The sequence below is a fragment of the Phytophthora sojae genome (assembly GCF_000149755.1).
Source record: "Phytophthora sojae unplaced genomic scaffold PHYSOscaffold_3, whole genome shotgun sequence".
NCBI lineage: Eukaryota > Oomycota > Peronosporomycetes > Peronosporales > Peronosporaceae > Phytophthora > Phytophthora sojae.
In genome coordinates, this window is record NW_009258117.1 from 4,522,813 (window position 1) to 4,536,994 (window position 14,182).

At 51.7% G+C, this 14,182-nt stretch overlaps 10 protein-coding genes across 10 annotated transcripts; 5 read left to right on the forward strand and 5 right to left on the reverse strand.

Moving 5' to 3' along the window:
- Window positions 1-990: 990 nt before the first annotated feature.
- PHYSODRAFT_421204 (hypothetical protein) lies at window positions 991-1,227 on the reverse strand (the record flags this gene model as incomplete). Its single annotated transcript, XM_009525092.1, has 1 exon — window positions 991-1,227. A coding segment is annotated over one exon (237 nt), but the record flags the coding sequence as incomplete, so codon positions are not given.
- A 34-nt stretch (window positions 1,228-1,261) lies between these two features.
- PHYSODRAFT_497857 (hypothetical protein) lies at window positions 1,262-1,944 on the forward strand (the record flags this gene model as incomplete). Its single annotated transcript, XM_009525093.1, has 2 exons — window positions 1,262-1,546; window positions 1,591-1,944. The coding sequence occupies 2 exons, from the start codon at window positions 1,262-1,264 to the stop codon at window positions 1,942-1,944; spliced, it is 639 nt and encodes a 212-aa protein (XP_009523388.1).
- A 45-nt stretch (window positions 1,945-1,989) lies between these two features.
- Window positions 1,990-2,865, forward strand: PHYSODRAFT_494112 (hypothetical protein; the record flags this gene model as incomplete). The annotated part of the gene is made up of 2 exons (XM_009525094.1): window positions 1,990-2,291; window positions 2,349-2,865. The coding sequence occupies 2 exons, from the start codon at window positions 1,990-1,992 to the stop codon at window positions 2,863-2,865; spliced, it is 819 nt and encodes a 272-aa protein (XP_009523389.1).
- A 120-nt stretch (window positions 2,866-2,985) lies between these two features.
- PHYSODRAFT_456701 (hypothetical protein) lies at window positions 2,986-3,618 on the reverse strand (the record flags this gene model as incomplete). Its single annotated transcript, XM_009525095.1, has 1 exon — window positions 2,986-3,618. A coding segment is annotated over one exon (633 nt), but the record flags the coding sequence as incomplete, so codon positions are not given.
- Window positions 3,619-3,701: 83 nt separating this feature from the next.
- PHYSODRAFT_488733 (hypothetical protein) lies at window positions 3,702-4,046 on the forward strand (the record flags this gene model as incomplete). The annotated part of the gene is made up of 1 exon (XM_009525096.1): window positions 3,702-4,046. The coding sequence occupies one exon, from the start codon at window positions 3,702-3,704 to the stop codon at window positions 4,044-4,046; it is 345 nt and encodes a 114-aa protein (XP_009523391.1).
- A 524-nt stretch (window positions 4,047-4,570) lies between these two features.
- Window positions 4,571-6,289, forward strand: PHYSODRAFT_491178 (hypothetical protein; the record flags this gene model as incomplete). The annotated part of the gene is made up of 2 exons (XM_009525097.1): window positions 4,571-5,642; window positions 5,682-6,289. The coding sequence occupies 2 exons, from the start codon at window positions 4,571-4,573 to the stop codon at window positions 6,287-6,289; spliced, it is 1,680 nt and encodes a 559-aa protein (XP_009523392.1).
- Window positions 6,290-6,308: 19 nt separating this feature from the next.
- On the reverse strand, window positions 6,309-6,611 carry PHYSODRAFT_497156 (hypothetical protein; the record flags this gene model as incomplete). Its single annotated transcript, XM_009525098.1, has 1 exon — window positions 6,309-6,611. One exon carries the CDS (start codon window positions 6,609-6,611, stop codon window positions 6,309-6,311), a length of 303 nt encoding a protein of 100 aa, XP_009523393.1.
- Window positions 6,612-6,956: 345 nt separating this feature from the next.
- On the reverse strand, window positions 6,957-7,644 carry PHYSODRAFT_259487 (hypothetical protein; the record flags this gene model as incomplete). The annotated part of the gene is made up of 3 exons (XM_009525099.1): window positions 6,957-7,271; window positions 7,375-7,513; window positions 7,601-7,644. 3 exons carry the CDS (start codon window positions 7,642-7,644, stop codon window positions 6,957-6,959), a joined length of 498 nt encoding a protein of 165 aa, XP_009523394.1.
- A 482-nt stretch (window positions 7,645-8,126) lies between these two features.
- PHYSODRAFT_313225 (hypothetical protein) lies at window positions 8,127-8,744 on the forward strand (the record flags this gene model as incomplete). The annotated part of the gene is made up of 1 exon (XM_009525100.1): window positions 8,127-8,744. The coding sequence occupies one exon, from the start codon at window positions 8,127-8,129 to the stop codon at window positions 8,742-8,744; it is 618 nt and encodes a 205-aa protein (XP_009523395.1).
- A 179-nt stretch (window positions 8,745-8,923) lies between these two features.
- On the reverse strand, window positions 8,924-12,945 carry PHYSODRAFT_359958 (hypothetical protein; the record flags this gene model as incomplete). The annotated part of the gene is made up of 2 exons (XM_009525101.1): window positions 8,924-11,970; window positions 12,280-12,945. The coding sequence occupies 2 exons, from the start codon at window positions 12,943-12,945 to the stop codon at window positions 9,034-9,036; spliced, it is 3,603 nt and encodes a 1,200-aa protein (XP_009523396.1). The 3' UTR covers window positions 8,924-9,033.
- Between the last annotated feature and the right edge of the window lie 1,237 nt (window positions 12,946-14,182).

The window sequence follows — 14,182 nt, forward strand, 5'->3', positions numbered from 1 at the left end:
TGAGTTGAAGCGTAGTAGGATTGATATTCAAGGTCGTTGCATTCATAGTTTGAGTACCTGACTTACTAATCGTATCACATGTGATCGTAGGCGATGATATTGAAGTCGAAGCTATAAAGTTTCGTGATATGGTTAGATCGCGAATGCCAGAGTAATCTTTCGTACTATTGAGAACCACAACGCTACTGGCTGAAGCGCCCCCTTCGATAACATTGAAAAAGTAAGCATGATTGAATTTATCCAAGAACTGACTCCATCCCAAAATTTAAGATTCGGAATGAATAAACCGGTTCCACCAGCGCTAAGAGTTAGATTGCTAAGCGTACCTAGACTAGTAATATTAGGCTGAGCAGCGGTTTGTAGCGTTCCTGTTATCGGCGTCGCTGTGAGCGAGCTCAGGGTTCCTAGGCTGGTAATGTTGGGCTGAGCAGCTGTTGTTAGCGTACCCGATACATTGCCCGAGCAATTTACAGCGGTTAGAGTACCTAACGATTTTATATTAGGCTGAGCAGCAGTCTGTAGCGTACCAGTAATGTTAGTTGCAGTTAGCGAACTAAGACCTGTAATGGATCGACTTGCACCAGTAAAGGTTAAACTGCCTCCGATAGTCAATCCAGTAAGCGTACCTAAGCTGGTGGTATTTGGTTGAGCAGCTGTCGCTAGCGTTCCATTGATGTTTCCACTCACGGTGAGCAACGAGAGTGTCCCTACACTAGTGACGTTGGTCTGAGCAGCAGTTGCCAATGTACCAGATATGTTTCCACTCACGGTGAGGGACGATAGCGTGCCTAAGCTAGTAATATTAGGCTGAGCCGCTGTCTGCAGTGTGCCAGTAATCGACGTTACCGTCAAACTACTAATAGTAGCAATTTCACCTGATGCACCAAGCACCAGAGCTTTGCTGATAGCGGCAGTACCTGGAGTAATATCAGCTACATACGTTGGTACGCCTGAAACGGAAGCACCATTAACAGTTAGGCTACTACAGCTTAGTGCTCCAAGACCGCTGATGTTCCCACCACTTCCAGGGACAAGCGCTACACCAGGTGATGCTACGCCTTGAGAGACACCGGTAATATACGTCAAGCGATAGTCATACTTGTTCAGATAAAGTGTCTGAGCATAGTCATACGTTAGAAACCAGCTGGCATCCAATTGGAGAAAGAATGCCGGATTATAAATCGGCGATGTGAATATCGGGCTAGGATAAGAAAAACCTGAACTCATCTTTGTTTGATCCTATATAGTTTAGACGATAATCATGAGCGGTATTCCAGATTTTGGAGATTCAATCCCTAAAAAATTCAAAAGCGCCTCTATGGGTGATATTCCAGCACTTGACATCAAAGCGCTGTTTAGAATGGTGGTTCTGGGGCCATCGTTCTCAGGGAAGAGCAACTTATGTATGTTCATCCTCAAGCATTCTCCTCACGTATTTGCTCATCTAACGATCATTGCTCGTAATCCTCACCAGGAGTTACATGAGTATCTTCGTGATAAGCTTGATGGCTTTATCACATTCGCCGACCCTGACTCGCCTCCGAGTGTTGACGGGTACGTCATTCACCAATTAATTCCAATAAGCCTGAGCTCGTCATCATCGATGACTACAGCAACGATAAGCTTCTTCAGAAGAATTTGTTCTCACATCACTTCACTAGAGGGCGCCACTTCAAGCTATCAACCATCTTCTTGAGCTACAGCTACTTCGCAACGGACAAGATGATCAGATTGAACTCAGAGTACGTAGCGATCCTGAAAGCTAATTCTAAGCGAGACCTCCAGATGGTTGTGAAAGATTTTAATATCAAGGGAGTAGATGAGCGTTCAATCGTCTATTATTACAACAAAGCCACGGAGCCAAAGGGCCAAATGCTCTTCATTGATTCGGTCAAGGGTCAGATCAGGTATAACTTCGATAGACCGAGTCGTATCGAGGACTAATTCCAATTTATCAAACAAAAATATGCCTACAAACATATAATCAATATGTCCAGCTTTATCAAACTCGACAGCACCAATCTGGTACAAGATGGAACCAATTCAACCTGGAAATACTCCTTTCCCGGATCGGCGGCTGACCTTCGCGATGTAGTATGTGCCATTCAATCGATTTCGATGTATAACAGCGAGTATAACATTGATTCAATGCAATTTCAGAACACAACGTTCAAAATCGAAGTACCTACCGCTGCAACTACATCCACAATCAGTGTATCCCTCCCTGATGGTATTTATTCGTATGACGATATCAACCGAAGCATTCAGACTGCTCTTGTCAATGCTGGGGCGTATCTAATCGATCCGTCGGGGAATAACGTATTCTATATCAAAATGAGTGCTAACAGTGTCTATTACGCTTGTCAGCTTGATTTCTCTCCTACGCCTACAACTCTACCAACTACCGGTGGAACATGGACCAGACCTACCTCCGGTTTATACTCCTCTGGTGGTACTGGATTGCCGACTACTACTCGCATTCCTCGACTGATCATCGATAATGCTGAATTCGGTAAAGTAGTTGGTCTCACAGCGGGTACATACCCCTCCACATCAGCTACTGTTGGAAGGGCTCAGCTATCGAACATCATTCCTCAGATTCACCCGACCAGTTCTTACATCGTTCGTTGCGATCTGATCAAAAACGAATACGTGGCTTCTGGTGATATTGTCAGCGCTTTTGATAGAGGTGATGCCGCTATTGGAAAGGTCATTTCATACAAACCGAGCCAGTATGCGTGGATGAACTGTCACAATGGCGCTCGAGCTAGTATTACACTCAGTATCTATAACCAAAATGATAAAAAAGTGATTTTCAGAGATACGTCGGTATCCATCATGCTTCTGACTCGTCCAAAAAAATAAGCCATCCAGAGTATTTTTTTAGGGCGGCTACAACGTAAACGAACCACCAGGCTTACGACGTGCCCTGAGCGCAGCCATCTTAGCCTTCATCTCTGGCGAACCCTTTGCTGGACGTTTCTTTGCTACGCCTACACCATAACGGCGACGAACCTCCTTTCGCACAGATCTGATTAGATCCTCATGTTCCGGCTTGGTAGCTTTTGATAGTAGGAACTTCTCTCCAGCATCGACCGCGTCGGTGATGACCCCCTTGCGCTTTGTGTATGCAAGAGCATTCTTTGCAGCCTTCTTTACGTCAGTCCTTGATACGCGACCTCCTTCCTTGTCGCTATCGGAATCATAAATACCAATGCCGGTTAGGGACTTGATTGCAGCTCTGGCTGGAACATCAGCCGTTGGCTGACCAGCATAAGTAGCTAAAGCAGGAACCGCCGCATCAACGGCTCTGGATAGTAGTCCCGAATCCTTAGCGAATTTGTATCCTTTTTTTATTGTATCCCAAACTTTACTGAATATACTTCCACCTTGAGCCTTCTTGTCCCCCTTTTTGATCTCATGCTTCGTAATGTCAAGTCTGACACCACGTCCAGCTTTACAAGCCTTGAGCGCCTTTTCAAACGAAGCAGGGTGGAGATGGATGACTGAACCACTACCCTTTAGTTCGCTTGAGGTGAGGCTGAGCTTACCAGTCTTGAAAGCTTTGGTGAGCTTCCGCGCAGGAATATCACTGGAGATTTTTAATTCACGATACATGATTGCTATATACATTGAATTAAATAACGCATACTATTCTGATAAATATTATAGTAGATATATAATAATAGTACATTTGTATCATGATCGGTCATATCTATCGTATTATCCATTTGGAAAGCGACGTTCAATGCGTCGGCTCGACGTTTAATGAGCCGCGTATGAGATGGCAAAAACATAAGCAGCACTATCATGAATGGGTCAGCGATAAGCGTGGTAAATGTGAGATCTACCCTTACTTTCAAGAGCATGGAATCAATAAGTTCAAACTCATTCCTATCAAAACTTATGATGTTGTTGATCGTAAGCACCTAGAAGCATACGAATCACTGTGGATTTCAAAACTGGCTTGCGTAAATAAAGTGAACCCATTTCAAATAAAAAACTATACAAAAAGCAGCACTGTGAAGCGAACAAAGCATCTATGACCGCAAGATTAAATACCAAACATCAATGTGAATGTGGGGGTAGATATACCCATGTGAATAGGCTGAAGCACTGTCGAACACTAAACATCAGGCTTGGCTAGAGAACAACAATATTTTAAGTCTTTAAATCGATCTAGCAGATCCATTCTTTTTTTTGCTTGCAATATAGCCAAAGTAAGCTCCATATTCCACAGTAATCATCGTACGTCCCCTGGTATTGCTTGGTATTGTATCGTTGGATCCCATACCGCGTCGGAGCCCCCTCTGCCATACTATCAAAGTATTCACCATTATGAACCGCCGTCCAGTGTCCTACCTCAAGATTAGGAGGGCGAAGTAGAACCAGAAATGACCCTTTCTTGGGAGAGGGGACTTTATATCATTTGATTCGAATATATTATCGAGTTGAACGTTCATTTTCTCAGCGAGTTCGATGAGATCATGATCTGAGGTGATTGGTTTGATGAGGTGCGACATAATATTTAATTTTATCAAACTATATTAGGATCCATATAGATTCAACGATGAGCGAAACTCAACTATCCGATCAGTACTTGTACCAGAGCTCGCTTAAGAGCGACCCGGAGATCAAGGTATCATCGAGCAAGCGTGTACCGCACGTTATTGACCTAAATCAGGGTTCGTACCAGAATGGTGTCATCGCTATCGATACTACGGCTCAGCTTAACGGTTCCGAGGGCTTCGCAAGCCGCCGTGATGCCTACATTATGCTTCCCTACAAGGTCTCAATGAAGAATGGTGGCACTGCTCAAACTGCCACTGCCAATCGTCTATGTGCTACTCTAAAATTCGGAAATTGGAACGTTATTCATAGTCTGAGTCTGGAACTCAACGGACAGACTATCGTCTCTATGGCTGACTACAAGCTCTTTTGGAACAACGTTCGTGCTCAGACTGGCTACAGCCCTCAGTACGTTGAAAAGCATGGAGCTGAATCGTTCTTGTACCCTGACGCTGCTCAGTCGGTATCATACAGTTCTGGATCCGCATCTACCAGTGGTGATGGATATTCAAACATCATGGCATTCTCGTCTTCCTTTGCTGTCTCGGCTCCTCCTGGTGGTGCAACTATTCCTAATGATGGTTTCGTTAAGCGCCTTCTATCGAATCCTCCTACGGCTGGCGCTGACTTCTCCAGCTCGTGGCCGTCGGTAGGTGGTGCTGCTGCATCGACTACCATTTCTAACCAGACCTCGCGTGGAGCTTTCGTAGCTGGTGGTACTGCTGCCAATGCTATTATGGGTACTTGGAACTACATGCTTAAGATTAAGCTTAGCGAATTGCACCCGAGTTTTCGCGAACTAGACCTCATGGCGAACCCTCAAATTCGCCTGCGTTTCCGCGTTAATCAGGGAACGTCTGTGATTGCCGTGGACGCCACTAATGGTATGTCCCTCACTTCAACTGCTCTATCCAGCGGTAATAGCTGTCCTGTCATGGTTGCCGCTTCTGCTACTGGTAATCCCATGAGTGGTGTGCTTGCTGCATCCGCTGGCTTTAGTGTTGCTTGGGGAGCGGTTGTAAATGCTCTTGAACCTACCATTGATGGAACATACATGCCGTTTACTACTGCTCGTTTGTATGTTCCTTTCATCCATCTTGAGAACCCTCAAGCTATTATCTCTAAGCCGGTTAAGATGGTTCGCTACAATGATTGCTACGCACAGTGGTTTTACCAGCGTGCTGGTATTGGTAAGTCCTCGACTCAACTAAATACTTCTTTCGATCTACAGCTATCGGCAAGTGTTAAAAACGCGAAATATGTTGTGCTTTTACCATTCGCGGAACAGACAAACAACTTTGCTTCTGCTACTGTTCAGCAGTTCCAGAGCCCCTTCGATAGCGCTCCATACACTCTACAGCCCGGGTCGTCGATTCGCAACTTTAACGTTCGTATTGGCTCGACTCAGGTGTTCGATATCAGTCATGACTATGATTTCCACCACTTTACCAACGAAATTGCTAAGATTTCAGCGATTAACGGAGATCTAACCCCTGAGCTCGTAAATGGTCTACTTGACTATCAGACGTGGTCGCTCACAAACCGCATGCTTATTGCCGATGTCAGTCGCCTGACTGAGCGCGATGTACCTCAGGCTATTCAGATCCAAGGTACGAACGCCGGATGCCAAGGTGTGAATATGCTGATCCTCGTAATTAGCGAACAGGAACTAACGTTCGATAGACTAACCGGAGAGGTTCTAGACTTCACTACAGCGTAAGTAAAAAAAAAGATATTTTTTAGGTCAGTTCCTTGAGTAGCTTTGGACACTTGTCAATCACGAATTGACTTTTTCTTAGCCAATCGAGATAGCCTGGATCCAATTTACTGATCTGCTGTAAAGATTTGCCTCGATACTTACCCCACGTCATCATATAGGAGTTATCGTTATTTAGGAATCTTGAGTGAAGAAAGATTTTCATTTCCTCGCTAATGTTGAGACTGGGTTGGTTGTGAATCCAACGACAGTATCCAGGATCATTCTTGAATACATCCTCAATGGATTGACCTTTGTATTTTCCGAAATATAGTTCGATCGTCATGTTCTATGTGTGGGTATCTATATACATAGCCTCTTAATTTTTTTGAGAAAAATATTAATTCTGAAAATGACGTCGTAATGTGCCAGTAATTATTGGGAGTTTCATCTTACCCTCGCATGTGCGATCCTGCCGCGCTGGCTAACGGACACCTTCTCGAGCTCTGAGGTGGTTGAGAGGTCGTGTAGGTAAAACGGACGACTATCCACAAAGATCGTTCTAGCACCGTTCTCGGAGGTAAATTACGGTAAGAAATTATGAAAATAAAAAACTGCCGGCGTAATGTGTACTACGAGAGGCTGCCGAACGAGCGAGTGCAGCGCCTACTTCCTACGTCTCCTCTCCTCTTCAACTCAGGCTCTCCTCGGGCGTGTAGTGGTCCTCGAGGAAGCGCGAGAGCGCCTGCAACTGCTCGGACACGATCTTGACCTTATCGCGGCAGATCTCCACGTCCTTCTCGGCGCCGTAGGTGCTGCGCGTAAAGGTGCGGTAGTCCGAGACCAGGTGGATGTGGTTGGCCAGCTCCGTGTGGATCTCCTTGACCAGCTGCAGGAACTCGGTGCAGGCCGCGTTGAAGGCTAGCGACGAGCTCTCTTCCGAGGACACGCGCGGCGCCATGAGCGACATGGCGGTGGCCGCCGTGCGCACCGCCGTTACCAGTTTCTGAGCCGAGTCAGCACAGGAGGTCAGTCGTGTTGTCTGGGCGGGAGGCTTTACGGGCGCCAAAACTTCAGGGCGGTAAGCACACACACACAGAGACACACACCTTTTCGACCACGTTCAGCGCCTGCAGCACCGCCACGTGCCGCGTGCTGGACCACGGGTCGCTCACCTCGGAGAAGTGCACGCGGCTGTCTCCTTCGCCCTCCATGCTGCGCTGCTGTCGGCGACAATAGTGCGATTCGCTTTGGCAGGAGTAGTTTATCACACAAAAAATGCGCATCTAGCTGGAAACGCTCTATTGCTGGTACACTGTACCACATCGCACTTACCTGAGATCGACTAAGCGATTGGAGCCCTCCTCTACAGGCGGCATCTTCTGGTGCAAACTCCATCAGATGCATTCGCGCGTTCCAGTCGCCACAACGGCCTCGAGCCGCTGTCTGAGATTGCCACCTGCGCAGCAAAGGCTCAACCACTTGGTCGCGTCGCTCGTGGCACCGAAAGCCTCGGTGCACCGCGCGACCAAGCCGTCCTCGCTCGCTCCTTACTCGAACTGGCAGTGTTAACGCGTACATGTAGCTGACATGGGTGGCGAAGCTCGCCACACCCGAGATGTGGTGATCCAGAGCAACACACGCGGACTTGCGGAGCAACTTGCCTGAGGTCGGCGTCGTTTCGCTCGTCTATCGTCCACCCTGCAGAGACGGGCAGCCCTAGTCGTCTTTCTCTGCATACAAACTTCAAGTCAAGATCGCCACCTAAATAGTGCGCGCAGCGTCACACTCGGGTGACACCCAGCAGTGACAGACAGCATTTTGCAATCAACCAGGCAGGCAGGCAGATAGACAGACAGAGATGGCGTCGGCAGCGGAGCTCATGGCCGAGAACGAGCGCATGGCGCGCGAGATCCACGCGCTGCTCAGCGCCAACACGACGCTGCAGAAGGAGATGCTGGCGCTCAACTCGGAGCGCGACGACCTCGAGGCCTCGGGCAGCAAGAAGGTGCAGTCGCTGGCGCAGGAGCTCGAGTCCGTGGGCAAGGAGCTGGCCTCGCTGCGCTCGCAGTGCCAGTCCATGACCGAGATCCTTGAGCGCGCGGACGCCGAGAACGACGTGGACGACGAGCCCGTGCCCGTACCGGTGAGCCGCAGACTCTCCACCGCCTTCAACCAGACTGTGCAGCGCGCGAGGGGCATGTCCATGCCTCGGCAGCGCCGCTCGTCCACCGTGGACATGGTCGCGCACGGGCTCACCAAGGCCGCCAGCTACATGGGCAGCAGGCACAGCCCCGAGGACCATCGCCGACCCACAATGAGCAAGGACAGCCCGCCCATTTTGTCCAACTCCAAGCGCACGACGGACACCACCAAGAGCCTCTTGTTCTCCACACACTCGCACTACGGCAACTTCCGACGACACAGCGGCTTCCGCAAGACTCGCGAGCCAGCAAGCGACCCGGTTGTCGTGCTCTAGCAAGGCACCACCCACGTCAGCATGCTTCGACAACGGCAAGCTCCTGTATTTCACTATTTAACACCAAGAACCCCCGCACAACCGCTGTGGAACACCACACGTCGAGACCACCACAACCCGGACTTCGCTCCCCCTACGGTAGAGCAAAAGCTTCAGGGAAACAATTGTTAGTCGAGTTTAGTCAACTTCATGTGCTGTACATTCGAGTCTACATGCACGTGGATATGTTTATTAGCATGAAAACTAGCACTACTTGAGGGAAAACACTCCCTGGCGCATCTTCGTCTACTTACAGCGCGTTAGCCGACTTCTGGCGCGCCAGCTTCTGCGCCTTGAGCGAGGCCAGCGTGGGGCGCTCGAACTGGGACTTGCCGAGCTTACGGTTCACGTAGTACACGCGGCCTGTAGAGCGCGACACCTTGGCCTCCCAGCCGACGGGGAGAGAGACCTCCGGCAGCGCGTCCAGGTTGAACGACTCGCGCACGGGGCGGTCCGCCGGCTTAGCCGCCGGCTTCACCTTTGCAGACTTCGAGGTCACGACGGTCGTCGATGCGCCGTTCTCGGACGAGGTCGTCGTCGTCGCCTCCTCAGGCTTGCTGTTCGTGCGCTTGCTCCGAGAATCGTACATGCCCTTCACGACCGACATGCGTCCCTTCAGAGTCGACATGGCGCCCGTGACACCCACCTCCATGCTCTTCACGATCGTGTTGCGCGTGGTGCTGCTGTTCGTGGGGCTATCCTCACCGTCAACCTCCGACACGTCGAAGCCATCGCCGTTGTCGCCCTTCTTATTCGAGTTCCAGAAGCGCGAGCCCACGCTCATGCTCGGCATGCGCGGGAAGTGGCGCTCAGACATCCGCGCCTCCGAAGAACGGCGGTTGAGGTCGTCCGAGCCCGTGAGCGAGTCCATCAGCACGGTCTCGCGCGGCTTCTTCTCCTTTTTGGAGCCAAGAGTGCGGAAGATCGACTTCTTCGGGATCGACTTCTTGTCGGGCACGACACCCTCAGCGTGAAGCTTGGCGATCTGCTCCGTCAGCTTCTTGTTTTCGGCCTCGAGCTGCGATATCTTCTTTTCCTTGTCACGCACGGTGTCCTGCAGCTGGCGGACCTTGACGTGGTTGCCAGCAGACGAGAACTCCTTGTCGCTCTTGAACTTCTCGATCTCCGCCTTCAAGCCCTTCATCGTAACCTTCATCTCCTCGTTCTTCTCGCGCAGCTTCTTGTTCTCACCCGTCAGGGTCTCGATCATGCCACCAGCGTCAGCCATAACCTCGCTCGAGGCAGCGGATGTGTCGGCCGTCACTACACTACTACGACGCTGCAGCTGCGCATTCCGCTCCTGTTCCTCTTGCAAAGCTGCCTTGAGCTTCTGCAGCTGATAAGCCATGTCAGCCTCACGGCGTTTCTCCTCGAGGGCGGCCAGGTACTTGGGCCGCTGAATCGTCATACGAACCACGGCCTGCACACGGATAACCATCGCGCGCATCTTAACGTAGCGGTGACGCTTGACGAAACCACGCACATACCGCTGGATGATGACAGCGTTGTGGTTGCTCTTGACATCGGCCGCCACCTTGCGGCCCTGAATGCCTCGCCAGTGAGCTTGAGCCTTCACAAGGCCGTTCATGAACGTGTTGTATCTCCGCATGGCGATCACGCACCGGATCACTGACTGCAACTTGATGATCGCTTCCAGTTGTCGGAGGTACTTGATACGCTGTGTGAAACCAAGCATGATGTTCTGCAGGTACGTGGCCTTGGCATCCAAGAACTTCTTGCGACGGTCCTCAAGCTCTTCAAGGACACCAAGCTGGAAGTATACACGAGTCTTACCCATCTGGTACTGCACGGGCGTCTCAAGCTTCAGCTTGTCCATGAGCAGCTGGCACTTTTCCGCCGCAGTCTCACCGCCACTTGGCACGAACAACCAGAACTTGTCCAGGATTTCAGTGTGCTGCAATCGGTTCGGGTACGCAGCGCGCGAGATACGAATGGCTTCAATGACACCAGCGCAACGCAACTGGGACACCACCATGTTCTGGTCCATGACCGTCGCACTCTTGATCGGGTTCGGCTTAATGCAACGCACATAGTGCACACGCGTCGAGTTGATCGTAGCCATCAGTTCCGTCAGACTCTCCTTGAACTGGGTGCCGACAGTCGTGATGGACAGAGCACCTCCACGCTTCCGGCGTCCTCCAGCCGCCTCAGTAGCAGCTTCCTTAGGCGCGGGCTTCGGTTCGAAGAGCTTGGCAATAAACGGCTTCGACGAACCACGCATGAGCTCGGAGAGATCGGGAAGCAGCGAGTCCTTGTGCTTCTCCAGGAAACCCACCGAATCGTACATGACCGGAGCGGCGTAGTGCTTGATGAGGAACTCGGTGCGCGACGTGCGAGGGAACTCAATGACGTGCGCCATGTCATCCTTGTGCAGGGAAGTAACCTTGGACATGAAGGACTCCTCGTTTCCCTTCGGACGCATCACTTCTTCGTTCAGCAGCGAAATGATACCCATGCGCGACTCGATCACGGTCAGCACATCCTGGTTATCCGCGTACTCGATGTGGTCCCAAACAATGCCTTCCTCCTCGTACTCGATCTGCACGGTCTTGAACACGTCCTGGGTGAACTTCTGCTGAAGCTTCTCGTTGGCGTAGTTAATGCAGAACTGCTCGAACGAGTTGTGCTTGAAGTGCTCGAAACCGAAGATATCAAGCACACCCACGTGGTTGGCCATGTTCGCGTCGTCCGCGAGCGACTGGTTAATCGTGGCCACGAGCCAGTCGAACACATTGGAGTAGATAGCCTTGGCAAGAGCGTCACGGCAGTCCATGGCCAGCTCCTTCTTAAGAGGCACGCTGTAGACATCGTTCACAGCGCGCATGGTACGCGAACACAGAGCCGTCTGAAGGGCCTCCCAGGTAACGCCAAGCATCTGAGTAGCAGAGTTAGCGCCAGTGTCGCCTTCAACGATCAGAGACTTCTCATCGTCAGACGGGTCGGACTGTAACTGCACCTCACCAAGGTGCAGCACACCAGCCAGCACCTCAAACAGCGGCCGCTGGTCATCGGGCGACAGGCCGACGAGCCCCAGCGCCTCGCGCGTCTTGTTGAAGTGTTTGGCGTCCGAGAGTCCCTCGATCTTCTGCGCCGTGTTGTCGCCCGTGTACACGTAGTGCTTGCCCGCCTCCAACTGCAGCTCGGGGGCAATGTCCGAGTCCAGCAGCTGGTAGAAGATGTGGTAGTTGCGCTCGGGCGCTTCGTGCTGGATGACACGCGTCTTCTCGAGCAGGTACGTGCGGCACTTGGCGCCGACGAGCGTGCCGTTCTTGTCGAACTGCAGCTGTGTGAACTTGCCGAATCGACTCGAGTTGTCGTTGCGCACCGTCTTGGCGTTACCGAAGGACTCGAGCAGCGGGTTGACCTCGATAATCCTCTTGATGGTCGAGTTGTTGAGACCGCCGGCGATGGTGGCCAGGTGGTTCATGAGGATCTTGGTGGTCTCCGTCTTACCGGCGCCGGACTCTCCGCTGACCAGGATGGACTGGTTGCGCTCCGAGCGACGCATGTTGTCGTAGGCCGCCACGGAGGTGGCGTACACGTGCGGGGGCAGCTCCTCCTTGGGCTGGTTGAGGTAGCGCAGGTGCTGCTCCTCCGCGTAGAGGTCCGGGAGCCACTTGTACGGGTTCACGGCGATACAGATGTCGCCCGTGTACGTGTAGGGCAGCTCGCAGAGGAAGCGCTTCTTGACGTTGTACAGGATGGCGGCCTCGTGCAGGTAGTTGAGCGTGATCATGTCCTCGATGCCCTCGGGCCCGACGTTCTCGTTCTGGTAGGGCAGCGACTCGAGCTGGTGCACGGCCAGCAGCGCCTTGGTCTTCTTGGACAGCATGTCCACGCATCGCTCCTCGGTCTCGCCGTCGGGCAGCTCCACCTTGCAGTAGATGTTGCGCGTCTTGCCGTCGCCCGAGTTCTCGTCGCGCAGCACCTCGGCCGCGAGCCACACGTGCGTCTCGTCCGGCACGAAGCACTTGGCGCCCACCACCATCTGCAGGTCGCTCATGGCTGCTGGCGTCTCCAAATCAGGCAGCGCTCGCTCAAAGGCGGAGGTGCGCGGCTTGGGCGAAGGAAAGCGGAATGCCACGCAAGGGGGGCTCTCGCCGGCCAGGATACCGCGTGCCAAACCGGTAAGTGGAGCCATTTTCTCATGCGGCAACTCATTTCACATGGACTTTGTATGGACTTCGAGTTGACAACCCTGATCCGGCAACCACATAGCCCGGACAAAGCGCAGCTGGGCGCGAACAAAACCCCTGCGGCAACACCGGCTGGGATCGCCCGACGGCGCGCGAGGATCTGTGCGCCCCCCGTAAAGGCTCACGGCCGTCGCATGCGCAGTAACCGTCTTGGGCGGGCCCCATCGGAGCGGCCTACATGTTCATGCAAGACGTGTATGTGCTTTTGGTGGCGGCATTCTGTTTGCTATACCATGGCTTCATCGAGTCGAGGCAACACGCCAGCGCTGACGTTAGAGACTTTTTATGAACGGAAATGATTTTTATGTGAAACACTTAAAATACCGATAAGCTTCATCTTTGTCCAACGAATACCGGTTTCGCCTCGCTCCGATCAAGTGTAGCGGGCAGTCCGTAAAGCAACTTTGTTACGACACAACGACACCGGTTACAGCACCTTTAAAGAGGCTTCCGCAACCTTAAAAACGGCTCGGCAACCCTAAAATAAAATTACAGGCTTCAGCAACCGGAAATTTATCGAGGAGAAAATGGCAATAGAGGCGCAAATTTTGAAATCGAAATTTGACGATCATACGGGCTGGTGACTGCTCAAAGCGCGCTAAGAAGAAGGAGCTGCACCGCATCAAGCGAGACTATCACCACCACGACGCTATCCGCCGTGGTTCAGCAGCCCGCCAGGTTCTACGGGTACTGCGTGCAACACGAAGTAGTCTTAGTTAAAAGCACCGCAAGTTCTGTGTCAGAAGGAGAGAGATGCAGGCGAAGCTCGGCGTAAAATACTCGGAACTCAAGCATCACATTTACCTGGTGCAAGCATGCCACTTGTTGGCGCTGCGTTGGATCAAAAGTGCGAAGCCAATCGGCCTGGAGCATGAGGCCATGGGCCAACAGAATTCATGTTCATCACGCCAAGACATCGATTATATACAAGTGCAGCCTACACCTACCAAGACCACCGTCTCATAGCACTGGTTTCTCCGGCTAAATGGTAGTTGCTAAGGACTTCCCGGTCCAATCCGTCAACCATACAGTAATAGCCAACATAGCTGTTCAAGCCACATATAACGCCCTACGCGGCTTAGCTTTCGCTTCTTCCCATCTAGGTTTGGCTGTGATCTCGATTTGCCGGACCGCAACCGTGATCTTCATGTCTGCTCGAACGCGCACAGGCATTACACGTTG